General features: G+C 36.3%; 1 protein-coding gene across 8 annotated transcripts in view; it reads right to left on the reverse strand.

Moving 5' to 3' along the window:
- osbpl9 (oxysterol binding protein like 9) overlaps positions 1–14764 on the reverse strand; it is a 99276-nt gene that overhangs the window by 22866 nt on the left and 61646 nt on the right. For 6 of the 8 annotated variants that reach the window (XM_003220298.4, XM_062978310.1, XM_062978312.1 and 3 more), the window contains 3 exons: positions 14152–14181; positions 13696–13746; positions 4325–4363 (listed from right to left, as the gene is read on the reverse strand). In XM_003220298.4, coding sequence (XP_003220346.2) covers positions 4325–4363; positions 13696–13746; positions 14152–14181 — 120 coding nt within the window. The remainder of the gene's footprint in view (positions 1–4324; positions 4364–13695; positions 13747–14151; positions 14182–14764) is intronic. The other 2 variants (XM_003220296.4, XM_062978311.1) reach the window with 1 other exon arrangement.

Raw genomic sequence — 14764 nt, forward strand, 5'->3', positions numbered from 1 at the left:
TCTCATTACCAGTTTGAAGCTGGAACTTCCCCAAAAGGGTGAACAACAGTGACAAGGTGTTGCATCTGCTAAGCAGGGGCGGGCCACAGGGAAAAAGTTGGTCTCTAGCCACTGTGTAAAATGTATTATTAAGTTATTTTTGTTTTTAATATATAGCTTCCAAACAAGTAGAATTAATCTCTTTCTAATTTTGCCATTTCTTCTTTTACTTAGGTACACAAATAATTTAGTGTCCAAGACAAATATTACCTGGAAAGAAAATAATACGTTTCTTTGCCACCAAAAAGCAGTTCAACATTTTTCAACACACATTTCTTTAAAAAAATGTTTATGCTTGTGGGAAATTAAACCAGGTTAGGCAAATGCTGAACACTTAAAAGCTGTCTCCAAAATGTCTCCAATTTATTTCTCTTTTGCCAATCTTTGTTTTTTTATTATTTGTTTTGGTGACCAAATGTCAACATGTATGCCTCATTAGTATGCTGGGGAAGCTGGCAAGGTGGGCCTATCTTAGTCTCAGCTTTTATCTGTTTGCCTGTTCATATTTTCCCAGTATGAGATTCTTGAGCCAGTTGCTCTTTACTTTCATGTTGTACAGAGATGCACACAGCTGTAGTAGGATCAGCTCGAGCCAAAACCCATTCATACCTACCTCGAGTTTATAGCACTGTTTACAGCAGTCATGCTACTGCAATCAAACACCAGAGGTCTATGTTCGTCTAGCCTTCCTTTACCATCCTCCAGGTGCAATAAAAATCTGATATATGTGACACTGAGCAATATGATATCTAACAAGATTCATTACCAAATTTAGGTTTACTTATCAGACTGTCAGACACCACGGGTGCTCTTTCTATCTATCAGAGATGAGAAAAATTTGCATATCATGGCAATCATTAGCAGTTTCAATGCACTGATGTTTTGGATTCTCTTCAGCCCAGCAACCTTGAATTTGACTCCCATTGTGTTCCTCAACATCTGTTGGAGGTTTTTTAATTTTTTCAATTATTTAAAATATTTTATCTACCACTGACATCAAATAGGTTTGAATGGAAACCCTGTAGTCAGATGAGTTGGCCGCGATAACCATCAAGGTTCAAATAGACTGATAATGGAAGCACAAGCTATGTCAGAAGAATGTGGGTGTGATAATGATGAAGAAAACAGATCAGGGGTCTCAGGGGTCTCAGTTTTGCAAATCACTTGATCTCTCTAATCAGTGTCATTAAGACAGAATAAGACTATTTCCAACCCAGAAAATTTTCCAATCCAAGCTGTGGACTAAGACACAGACAAAATTATGCTTGGAATGCAGTAATTTCTGCCTAGTGAAATAATGACTGGTTAAGCAGATGTCTAAACAATATAAAATACTTTTACTGAATAGTTAAATGTACCTGTCTGTGGCACATACCTGATCCCTTGTACATTGTGACACAAACAGCCCAAGAATAAGACATGTGTGTTAGTTATTGGGTAGCAACCCCCAATTCTCTCACATACACTATACTGAGGTTCCAGAGTTAGCACTCAAGAGTTGTTATGGATACAGTTGAACAACAACCGGTTTTTATAATTGAAATTTGTCACCTAGAGGTTAAATAACCGCAAGGTACTTTAAGCACTGATGCTCCCAATATAAAAAATTTGAATGGTGCAGAATGCAGCAGCAAGGCTTCTACAATTTGTTTAGATTACATTCCACTAATCCTCATTAGTTACCAGTTTTTTCCACAGTTAGTTCAATACAAGCTACCCTATGTAAAACTACAAAACAAAACTTTTATTCAAAAGGCTTTATTTAATCCCCATTTTAATGAATGCCTACTGGGCTAGGGTAGCAGCAATGCATCCAATATTTCCGTTAGTGCTATACAACAATAAAGTGACATTTTAAACATACTGCAAACCATGGTTTAATGTATGTAGAAGCAGATACGTATCTAGATAAACTAGTTTTGCACTTTTGGACACAAAAGCAAGCTGCAAGTTTGAAGCGGAAACATCTCATTTCCTTAGCTAATGCATAAAGGAAGAGGTTGTGGTGGGGTATGGCTGCTTGTGAAATCAGCACTATAGTTTTTAAAAAATATGTACAGTAGAGTCTCACTTATCCAAGCTAAACGGGCCGGCAGAAGCTTGGATAAGCGAATATCTTGGATAATAAGGCGGGATTAAGGAAAAGCCTATTAAACATCAAATTAGGTTATGATTTTACAAATTAAGCACCAAACCTTCATGTTATACAACAAATTTGACATAAAAAGTAGTTCAATACGCAGTAATGTTATGTTGTAATTACTGTATTTATGAATTTAGCACCAAAATATCACGATATATTGAAAACATTGACTACAAAAATGGCTTGGATTATCCAGAGGCTTGGATAAGCGAGGCTTGGATAAGTGAGACTCTACTGTATGTATGAATTATCTGAGAGCTCCCTTCCATCTAGGGTTCACAATCTAATTACATGAACTGGTAGCCTCAGCTGTAAAAGACAAGCCCAAACATGTTTTAAATGGAAAGCTTTGTTAATAGAACACTACTGTTATGAAGACTCATTTCAGCATCAACAGTCAGAAACTATAAAACAAAACCTTAAAGTACATTGTCTTCCAGATGTTAAAACGCCCATGCTAACAGCTATGCAAGATGTAGAAAACATCTCAACTCCTACTGATCTGCAGGAAGGAGGACATTTGAAGATCCTCATTCTTCACCAAAAGGTTCAAGCAATCAGCATCCTAGAGCTTGAATGGGACTATGTGGCCTTTCACAAGTTGTTTGTTTGTAACCCACCATTCGCTGTACTAGTTAGTACTAATATTTATTTCACAAAGCATATCTGGAATTGATGGGATGGTGTTTGGTAGTTGGTAGGAACTCAGTACTGGAAACTCAGAATGTACGTTTAAATAGAGGCCAAGGTGTGATCAACTATGTTAGCTACAGAGTAGTCTAGTAATAAAGATTAACCTTGTCAAACTACGGATCTTTGTTTGGAAGACGCAAGGTGATATTTCAAAATATTTGTGCTAATGGATTTCACACTATGTATCCACTCTTAATACTCTCTTAAACTGGGGAAACCAACAATTGCATTGAATTTCTGCTTACAGATGGAAATGGAAGCAATCTTTCCTTTAAAGTAATAAAAACTAGCTTTAAAAAGGAACTAGCTGTCCAAAATTTCCTTATTTATAGGGAAAACAGTTATGAATTTTCTTGTGTACTCCCTAATGTTTCAGATATTGCTTTATGTAAGAATGATACTTTGACAAGAAAACTCATTGAAATAGACCTGTAGTCTCTCTAATACTTTTGCAGTAGTCTATCTGATGAGCTCTCTCATGATTTTGAGAAGTTTAAATCTATTTCTCAGGTTCTTGAAATGAACAAAAAACAGGCAGAAAAAGACTATGAGTGTGAGTGTGTGTATGTAAGTCGGAACAGGTACGTTTTTAAAGTGTAACTCTATATAGATATATAAGATTTCAATAGTATAGCAGACCCGTGTGGTGTTTGCTTTGCAATTTGTGCTCCTGTTCAGATGATTTCACCTCACTTTCTTTTCCTGTGATAATTGGATTTTGGACAATTTGACATGGAAACAAGGATTGGTGATAAAACTTCAGTGGAGACAGCTTTAGCCCATGATAACTCTTTCAAGAGTGAATTTCTTCTCCAAACGGTAGATGTCTCTCACTTCCTGTTGTCTCACCCCCATTCTTAACTATGAATCATGTGTAAGACAGATGTTTGTAACTCGGGGACTGTCTGTATAGCCTTATAACACCTGGTATTTGATGGGGGTCTCCAATCAAGTACTAATCAGGGCTGGGCCTGCTTAGCCTTGAAGATCACATAGACTCCAATGCCTTAAAAAATCTTTGACTGAGTCAGAAGGCGAATTAGTGCCAAAAAATATTGCCTCCTCTTTTAACTAAAATGCCAATACTGGTTTCTGTAGCATATTGGGCTGAAAAATGGCAATCAGAAAATGCATCCTGAAAATAGTCCAATAACTTGGTCATTGCCCTAAATGTGATGGCAACCATCTATATTAGTGGTTTTAAACCTGATTCATTAATTAAAAAACATCAAACGAATACAAGAAGAAAGTGGAATTCAATATGCTTGATTGTGGAGGTAAAATCAATTTCAGAAGGTCAAAGAAAGTGATAGCATACTGAAAGAGACAGTAGAAGGCATGACCAGGAAAGAAAGAAATGTCAAAAATGAGGAGAAGCTCAAGTCTCAGTGTTCACATGATTGTAGCACTAATGTTCTGCATAGAGGAGAGATAAAAGATTAAACTTACTATAAGTCCATCTGCGTGCTTCTCCTCATTACTTTGGTCCTTAAGGAAAAATGTTACAAATATTAAGGTCATTAATGCCTCTATATGAGAATGACATGTTGCTCTTAAGAAATGTTTGCTACAATCTGAGAAGTGAGATAGCCTCAGGAGGAAGAGGGGGGGAACAAATTTGAAACATTATTTGAATATCATTGCCAAAAACTAGTTTTGCTGATAGTGGAGCACTATTAAGATCCATACATAAATATAGGAAGATCCTTTCTGGCAAATAGTACAGCAGTGAAGAGACATAACATATCTACTAGTTATATATAGTGTTAAATATTAGGATAGATAGGCATAACTGTCTAAGTTCCACCAATAAGATCCTTTGACATACTTTCCTAGGTGGTGAAAAATGATCACCATGAAAATATCTACTATAAAGATACATGTTACTTTAAAGACATCAATATATTCAGGGTTTGTTTTTTTGTTTTTTTTTTGCAATGATTAACAGTAACTACATACTTCAGTTACACAATATCTTATTTTACAGCAATTTTTAAAAACAAACTCATACACCTTTTTTTCTATTAGCACATATATTACATTGTTTCACACGATTTTTGTTCCTGGGTTAGAAATAGCATTTCCTAATTGGTTCTATCATAAAAACATGCAAAAGGTTTATTAAACTGCAAAAATTGTTTTTGCATGACATCTTGCAGCACATTTTGCTACAGTTTTTCAATGAATATCTCGAGCTTCAATCAATTCAACATAATTTGAGGCAGCCACAAAAATGAAGCTTCTGGAGTATAACAACTACTTTCAAAGTAAGTACCACACAAAGAAACAGGAAATAACACTGTCAAGCCAGGAACAGAAAAATTATCACATTTTGTGACATGGTGTTACAGTAGTCTCACTTATCCAAGGCATTTTTGTAGTCAATGTTTTCAATATATCATGATATTTTAGTGCTAAATTTGTAAATACAGTAATTACAACATAACATTACTGTGTATTGAATTACTTTTTCTGTCAAATTTGTTGTATAACATGATGTTTTGGTGTTTAATTTGTAAAATCATAACCTAATTTGATGTTTAATAGGCTTTTCCTTAATCCCTCATTATCCAAGATATTCACTTATCCAAGGGTCTGCCAGCCCGTTTAGCTTGGATAAGTGAGACTCTACTGTATATCTGTAGATAAGAGAGCAGGAGTCACAATCCAAATAGTGCAAATGTCTACTCCAGTCAGCAATACCCAAAAGCACTCCTAACCCTACATCCTAGGCTTAGGATATCCACTATTAAACATGTGCAGTTTCTGGGAGAATCTATTCATACACTATTCCTTAAAGACCATATCTATGACTATACTGGTCAGGTGTAGCAAAGATTTGATCAGCTATCCAATAAACATTCAAACTTTTTGAGATTACACAATAATTATCAATTTATTGATAGTTAATGAAAAAATTCTAAACAAATTAAACCAATAATGTAAGTCAAAGTACAAGAGTGTTTTAAAGAGTACTGTAAGCTACATTTTGCAGAATGCACAATTATTTAAAGAATACACCCATGGGGACTTGGTGCCAGGAACTCACACAGAGAAATAAAAACACGAATACTCAACTTCAGTTTAATGAAATTGCATGGGCAGCAGTGGAGACAGCAGCAAACCTCAAATGTCAGGCACACTACTAGGTGTACCAACTTTGGGCTACTCCACCACTGGAGAGCACATGAGCCACAGTGCATGCATAGTGCTTGGAGTGTGCACACATTTGCATAGGTTTTTGAACCCCAAAGCTGCCCACATTTGTGCATCCCAGGGCATTCTTCTCTCTCTCTAACCAGCAACACTGACAGTTCTACAGAAAGCTGTAAGGATCTGAAAAATGGCAAGAGGTGCAAATCAGCACCAAATTCTGTTTGGATTCCCATCATTTCACGTGTCTCTTGCTGTAAACTAAAGCATATGAATGGAAATATGTGAGCGTGAAGAATGCGCATTTGGTGGCTGTGGTTTTCCGTCACCTCCAATGCTGCCCAATGCCCAATTTCATTAATCGGGACTTATAGGGGAGATCTCCATTTTGAATTTGCAGTGATTGGAATTTGTAGGTGAGTGTGCATATGACAGGCCCACGGTATTAATCTGTGTTATCCTCAAGACAAAAGTTCCAAACAAACATAATAATAAACACTGAATGCCATTGGTATTTGTGATATCTCTCATAATTAGTCCACTGAACGTTATGAGTTTTCTGGGTTATAGAAGATTTGTTGTAGTCCACTGAACGGAAGAAATATACTTAAATATCCTAAAGACATCTGATCCCATCTGACCTTGATACTGAGATAGGCATGGCTAGTAATTGCATGGGTCAGACGTTGTTAGTACAGCTGAAATCCCCAATACCCCTATATACTCATGTATAAGTCTAGAAATGTTAGTCAAAAATTAGTCACAAAAATCAGGGTCAACTTATCTATGTGTCAATATGTGGATAACTCTTATCAGAAAAGGAGCCATTTTCTTTGAGTAGAGTGGTGAAGACATACCAGCCCCATTTACTCTTGTTACTGTGGTGCTATTTCTGACCTTGTTATATGCCTGGTCAGGGAAATTGGTGATGGCAGTCAAGGATGGCTGGTCCCCTGAGATGACATTGGTGCTTTCTCCTCTCTGCAGAATCACTCTCGACTTATCGGCAGATCATAACAAAATCCATCATTCTGGTCCCAAAACCTGCCCTCCACATATACATGAGGTCAACTTATATGTGAGCATACATCATACTTCAAAAAATGCTAAATTGTCCACATGGATGGCTGAGATAACAAGACTTTTCTGATGGTCTACTATATAATTTTTGTTTCATGCACAAAATATTGTGCATAAATTTACCTTCAGACTATGTGTTTAAAGTGTATATGAATAATTAATTTTATGTTTAAAGTTGCGTCTCACCTCCACTATCTCAGGTATTCCCAAAATCTGAAATCCAAACACTTCCAATCCCAAACATTATTGTAAGGACAAGGGGTGTGTTGGCTTTGTTCTTCTTAAAACATGATGAAGCAGTGGTAGAAAACCTCCCAATACAGATGAAAGAGCAGAACAGGCTGTTTGCAGGAGGGACTTTACTTCCTCTTTGAATGTGAGGGAGATGTAGTACAATATACCATTACAGGAGGAGTTCACGAATTCTATTGCACACCCTCTCCTGATGATATCTGAGAGCCACTTGTCTGTGGTGATGAAGGTAAAGCCATGATAAAAGCATCAGAACCTGTCTTTGAATCACCATTCAAAGTAAGTGAGATGCATTCTGGGCAACATTAGTGACTTTCTCCTACAAATCAAACCCACCATTTGGCTTGACCCAGGGACTAAATTACTGTTCGTATCAACTGGGGCAAGAGAATTTCTTTGCAAAGCTTGAAGGTGAAGCAGAAGAACTTTACTGGCATGTAGGACCACGGCTGTAGTGATGACAGTCAGCAGGTGTATACCTCTGCTAACAGAGGTTGGAAAAGGATTGCTGCTGGATCTACAAACCACATTTCTTAGCTGTAGTCCTCATCTTATACATATGTTCTAATTTAGAGTTGGTGACTGTGTGGATGACCAACATCATCAAAGGGCAAATCTTTTTATCACAGACTTGGCACTACTGGAGAGCCCTGCAGATTGCAATCTGTTTTATCTCTTGTTTTAATGATGTGGTATCCCGCCTTGAGCCACAGGGAAAGTTGGTAATAATAATAATGTTATTATTATTATTAATGTCTCTGTATCACAATTGCACCTGTAATGATCTTACCCATGCAATCTGCAGCATATTTAATTGTCTGAATCTGTGGTCCTGCAAGAAAAGAATCCACTGCCTTAAAGATGGAAACTACCCTTCAATTTTCCTCTGTCTCTCAAAATATGGAGATACTTTATCCCACAGGAATTTTTGGTATGTGCCCATACAGACACTCTATTAGCAAACCAGCTTAGCAAGGAACGGTAGAATAAATGTTTCTTTACATCACATTCAATTTCTTACCATCAAAATGTATAAAATCAATGTGTACCTTTTGAAAGGTCTTTGACTGGACACCATCAACAATAATTGAACTGTGTTTTGGATGCTGCACAAACCACTCAATTACTGAACCCATGACCTTATACGTGCAACTTCTTTGGACAGGGTGGATCAAGAATAATGTATAACCTGAAATAACCTAAAATTGTACTTGTGGTCAACTGTTGGGTGTCCTTACAATCAGGGTCTTCTATTGATAAATCTACCTGTTTCACTTGAAGCTCTGGCCATTCTTAACATTTATTCAGTGAAGGTCTGGATATTATCCATGGGAGATGGTGAATCAGTTTCTGCCACAAGAGTTGCAGGGATTTGACCTGTGCCAATACAGGAGAGCCATTCTCTGTACTCGCAATAATGTCTTGTGAAAGTCAAACAGGAGACGCAGCAGATCTAGACTATAAGTCAGCCTTCTGAAAAAATAGCTATAGGTGCTGAAATTGACAGGCCAGATGGAGTGCCTTCCCAAATCAGAGATCTAATGAATACCGAATACTGCTATACAAATGTAGTAATACTGGTAAGTACATCTGGGTTCCTTGCCTAGAGAGGTGGCTGGCATGCAATATTGCAAAATAGAAAGGAGGTGGTATCAATGCTCTCCATTCCAATTCAATGTTGATGGTCCTATGGATGTTCCAAGTGAAGTAGGAACATAGTTGCAACCGCAGAAATGATGGCACCCGGAAGAACATTCTGGATAGCAGTACAGTGAAGTTGCTCTGGAATGGCCTTGTACTCATAATATCTACACCCACAATTATGTTTTCAGGAATAATCTCAGTAACTACACAAATAACCCTACCAATACTGAGGTCAGTATCTCAATCGATCGTACAGTGTTCCCTCACTTATAGCTGGGGTTAGGTTCCAGGACCACCCGCAATAAGTGAAAATCTGCGAAGTAGGGGCGCTATATTTATTTTAATATTTATACATTATTTTAGTAGCTATACACTATTTTAAGTCTTTATCAACCAATCGTGTGTTGATAAATTACCTGCTTCCCATCCTGTTGCCTCTTGGGTTTCTTTTCTCTCCCTTTGGCTTCTCCTTCCTCCCTTCCTTAGGCTGTAAATTGTAATTTTTTATGATTTATAATAGTCTTTTAGAGTTTATTGAAAAACCACGTAACAGCGAATCCACAAAAAGTGATCTGTGAAGTAGTGAGGGAACACTGTATTAACATTTTGAGGATCCAGAAGAGTAATGAGAGAGTAATTGAGATTCATGCCTATGATATCTGTAATCCAAACAAGTGGAAGATACAGGAGTGAGTGGATGGTTCTAACTGCTTGAATCCAACATTATACTCTGTTGTAATTAGTCATCAGTTCATGTTCCAGCAACTGCTCCACAGTAAGTTAAGAAGGTATGGAAGAAAGAAGAAACCCCAGAAGAGGATTGGCTGATAAAGGTGCTTGACATACAAAACATGGATAGACTGACCTTTTTATTAGCAAAAAACAAAGGAGAACCAATTAAAAAAACAAACTGGAATAGAATAATGGAATACCCATAATGGATAGAGAAGAAAAAAGGAAAAATAGATGACAAAGGAGAAGAAAAAAATAATATGATGAGAAGGAAAGACAACTTCAACAGAAAGGAAGAGGGAATGAGAAGAAATGGAGAGAAAGTCTAAGGAAAACTTAAAGAGAGAAAGAAAAGGCAAAACACCTTGAAGAAATTGCCGTGAAGTCATTTTTAAAACCTATCTTATTATTTTTCTTTTTATTCTTCTCTTTCTTTTTTTCTTCTTTTTTCTTTTTTTTCTTTTCTACTCTCTTCTCCTTCTCTCTCTCTCTCTCTCTCTCTCTCTCTCTATATATATATATATATATATATATATTCTCTTTTTCCGAATTTGGGATTTTTCTCTCTCTTTTTAAATATTTTGTTAAAACAAATAAAGATTATTTTATATAAAAAAGAAGGTAGCTGATGCAAAGAGATAGCAGTTAGGTCAACAAGAAAGAACTTCCACTTGAAATCGCTTTCACATCAGATGCATGTGGCAAAGGCAGACACTCCTAAGATTTCACTAGATCTGTCTCTTGTACACCAGACCAAGTAGAACAAACAGACTTGAGGCATTGCTTCTACCCAAAGCAAAAGTATTTCCTCCATCCACAAACAGGCCATGCTTCCATGGGGAAGAAACTTTCTTTTTTGTGTGTCACCTCTGAGCAGACTGGGAAAATGACATCGAAGGGCAGTCCTCAGTATTCAGATATTGACCAAGAGTCTTAGGATGGTGGTATATGGCTGATTCTGAAGCTGGTCCGGTGTCGTCTGGTAGACATATTAGTAGGCTCTAGGAAAGACCTCTTAAGATTCTTAAGAATACATGGACAAAGTTGATGTAGTTGGAAATGAAGACTTGTGACGAACAGGAGCTGGACAAAGTAATCTGATGCAAAGTCAAACTTGGGGCAAGCTCATAAAGAAGTGCCTCCAACCCTGCCTCTCTGTTCCTGCAGGCCTGGGGTGTAAAGGCCTAGCAGTGCCTGCATGAGTACACACTGCATGCCTCCCCAAGGCACAAAAGGCATTTTGAGCTGCCATTCTTTTCAAGGATTTAATGGGACATTCAGTACATTACAGAACAAAAACAAAACTGATTCCAAAAAATGTGAGGCACAATTGCAATAAAAAAATCTGGTCAAGCCAGAAAGATAAGTAAATTAATGCCAAAAACCCTAAGGGAGAGTCAGAATCAAATTTACCAAAATTCCTGATCACGAACAGAATAAAGTGCTGAAATGTTCCTAAGATGCTGATGCACTGGACAAAAAAACCTGAGGGTTTAGGCAGAAAGGATGCTGGTATAGCGCACAGAGAGTGGGCAGGACTACCACCAAAGCACATAGAAGGTTCCAAATGATGCAATGTGCAGTCACAGAAAACCCATTTGTGTGAGTCACAGAGACCACAAATAATAAATGTTCTTTTCTTATCTTTTCATTCTCCACCTCCTACTCTTTTTTCTTTCATTATTTTTTTCTGTCAAAATGTTAACAAAAGAGAACTTATGCAAAGCCAAAAAAAAATAGATGATGCAGTGTTATGATGTAATGTATGACGTAAATTATAACTGATGCACTTCTTATTAATACTGTTTCCTTGAACAGTACTGACCTCTTTGTCTGACAGATACTTCGCAGGTGTTCTGATACCGGTTCCTTCAACAGCAGACACCAACGTTTCAATCAAGAATCCTGAAATATCCAGTGCTGTCACTGACTTCCAATTCTTGTCCTTCTATTTTCTTTAGTGAAAATACCAAGGTTGTCTAAGTACCATTAGCCCTCTACATTTGAGTGTTTAACTTTTGTGAAATTAATTATTTCTGGATTTGATTAATGTGTGTTCTCTAGGAATCTCTGGGGCAACTCTAGGATCAATTCATGTCAGAGGTTGGCTGCAGAGTTGCCCTGGAAGACCCAGAAATCCTAGAAAGGTGTGCTCTCAGGTAAAAATTAGTGTTTTTTATTCACAGTTATTCCACTTTCACAGATGTCCTGAAAAATTGGAAGGCATGCTGCATACTGAATATACACAGTCCTAAAAGTTATGTTTTCTACTCTCTCTTTTAAAAAAACAGACTGAAGAAATATTTAGGCTAAATATTTAAAATCCTAACTATGGATCCTCAGAGATCAAATAAACAGCTATATAAATTTTTAACTGTGAAGTGCAGAACTTACTAGATCGTTTATATGTCTGAGTAGCATCTTGAAGTGATTTTGGGAATTAAAAACTTACCAGCAACATATGTGTTTTTCTCTGTAATCACACTGTTAGTTATACTTAATGTTAGTTTTCACAGATGAAGTATTTCTTGTCTGTTTTTGAAGCATACATACCTTCTTTTATTTTCTACAGCCAAACACTATCACGGTTATCCTATTCTTTTTGCATAGCCATCTTATTTTACTTTCTATAGCACCAATACCTTATGTTGAAACCTATGTATAAAACTGTTGTTATAATGTTGTACTACAGCATAAATGCACAGAAGCTCAGTTTCTTTGATCAAATTTCATAAATAAGCCTGTGACTAGGATTTTAAGTTACCCCAGCAATGCTTAGTGGGGTTTTTTTCCTGGCTTGGCAGAAGCTTTGGAGTTATTGGTTAGTAATTAATAGATTTGTTAACTATAGAGAATCCAAAACTTTAGAATATATTAGTAAATATATTTCTATTCTGGAGATTAAGGACTTGAAACATGCATATGAAATTTCTCCTCATACTAATAGATGATCTATTTTATAAGTTCTGCACCAAAGGCCAACTATTAGAGTGAAAAGATACTTTAACTCAATAATCTAAAGACAAGAACACCTGCTATTCAAAATCAGTCCCCGCAAGAATGAACGTTGTCTACTTTGGTTACTACAGTAGAGTCTCACTTATCCAAGCTAAACGGGCCGGCAGAAGCTTGGATAAGCGAATATCTTGGATAATAAGGAGGGATTAAGGAAAAGCCTATTAAACATCAAATTAGGTTATGATTTTACAAATTAAGCACCAAAACTTCATGTTATACAAAAAATTTGACAGAAAAAGTAGTTCAATATGCAGTAATGTTATGTTGTAATTACTGTATTTACGAATTTAGCACCAAAATATCACGATATATTGAAAACATTGACTACAAAAATGGCTTGGATTATCCAGAGGCTTGGATAAGTGAGACTCTACTGTATTTATAAAATCCTTTCATAACTCTACTCTGGTAAAAATATAAAAGCCTTAATTTGATGGTTTATATTCAATTGAGTTACATTTACTTGAGGGTTTCCACAAAATTGACCAGAAGAAATTGAATGTCAATCCTTAAAATTAATTAAACTACACAGATATGAAAATAAAGAATCTGCTCATGTACTTTCTTTACCAAGCATAACACAGCATAATCATAAGTGTGTAATGGCCAGCAACACTTTTCCCTAATTGAAGGGTAAACATATTCATCACCAGTTTAATCTGAAGGAGAGCACATCATCCTAGTATAACCTATATGAGGACTATATATAATAAACTTTACCAGTATGTTTTATTTTACTTGCTTAATCTATGAAGAATATTTAATAATGCAATTAGCAATTAATCCACCTTCAAACAGTAACCAAATGAAAATTATGTAGTGTATACACATATATGCTCCTTGTAGTTCTTAAAACTAGAAACTCTACCACAATGTAACACCCAGTAACAATGTGTTTTACAAACTCTATTTTTTCTATTTTTTTTCCTAAAGATACTCACTTTAGCAATCTGCAGCAACACAATGCAGTGTTTTATTGATTCGACCATGCTCTGCGGGGGCAAAAACAAATTATCTTAGCATTTCTCTAAAATATGTAACACAATAAAATGTTAAGAAGAAAAATAAGCAGAAATGTTACATTCACTGACATTTCAATAGCTATTTGACACAAATGTTTGATCACCAAACTGCTATATTCTAAATGAATGACTGGGTTTCCAAGTTCCAGAATACGTCCCCATAGCTACATTGCAGATGGTGTAGGAACAGGGTACGCCTGGGTAACATCTAAATGTAGTTCTCCATTTTGGAGAAGAAACTAGCAGAAAACAAATGTGTTTTGAATGTGAGAGGGAGCCTGACATTAGCCCTACCCATCACCAGATCTAGCTTCACACACTAGCACAAAACACACAACACTTTAATCACTGCATATGTGATAAACACATACTCACACTGGTAGTTTCTTTGAGGTTTTCAATCTTCTGCAAAATAAATTCATTTATTTAGTGACAGAGTTATTAATCATCAAATTAATGAAAATGAATTTCATCCCTAACACATTAAAAGTGGGATTAATATTTGAAAATTAAATACGCAGAATCAAAAACACAGAATCCAATCTACCACCCAAGATTCTATATACTGAAAATACATAGGACCTTGCATAACCAAAGCATATACAGAAAAATGCTATCATCTTATACTTCTACTTTTTTTTACATTATCAAGAATGCAAATTACTAGGGAAAGAGTACGAGAACACAATATTGAGAACATTCGAAAAAAATGTGCCCTGTGTGCCTCAGGGCACCATTTTTTCTCCTAGCATGCAACATTATAAAACAACATTTTATTCAAGGATCAGTTTGGCACATTTTCAATCCCATTCTACAGATAAAGAGATTGAAAAGGTCCTGCTTTTAGCTACACAAGATGACTAAATTGTAAAATCTGCCTTAACATCCTCATTCTTCATTTCATACTGATTCCCACTGAAACCAGACTTTAGGTTGGAATAAGGTTTGCCCCCAAGTGGGTGTTGTTTGCTTTGAGTGGGAACAGTGA

The sequence above is a fragment of the Anolis carolinensis genome, chromosome 4 (assembly GCF_035594765.1).
Source record: "Anolis carolinensis isolate JA03-04 chromosome 4, rAnoCar3.1.pri, whole genome shotgun sequence".
Classification (NCBI taxonomy): domain Eukaryota; kingdom Metazoa; phylum Chordata; class Lepidosauria; order Squamata; family Dactyloidae; genus Anolis; species Anolis carolinensis.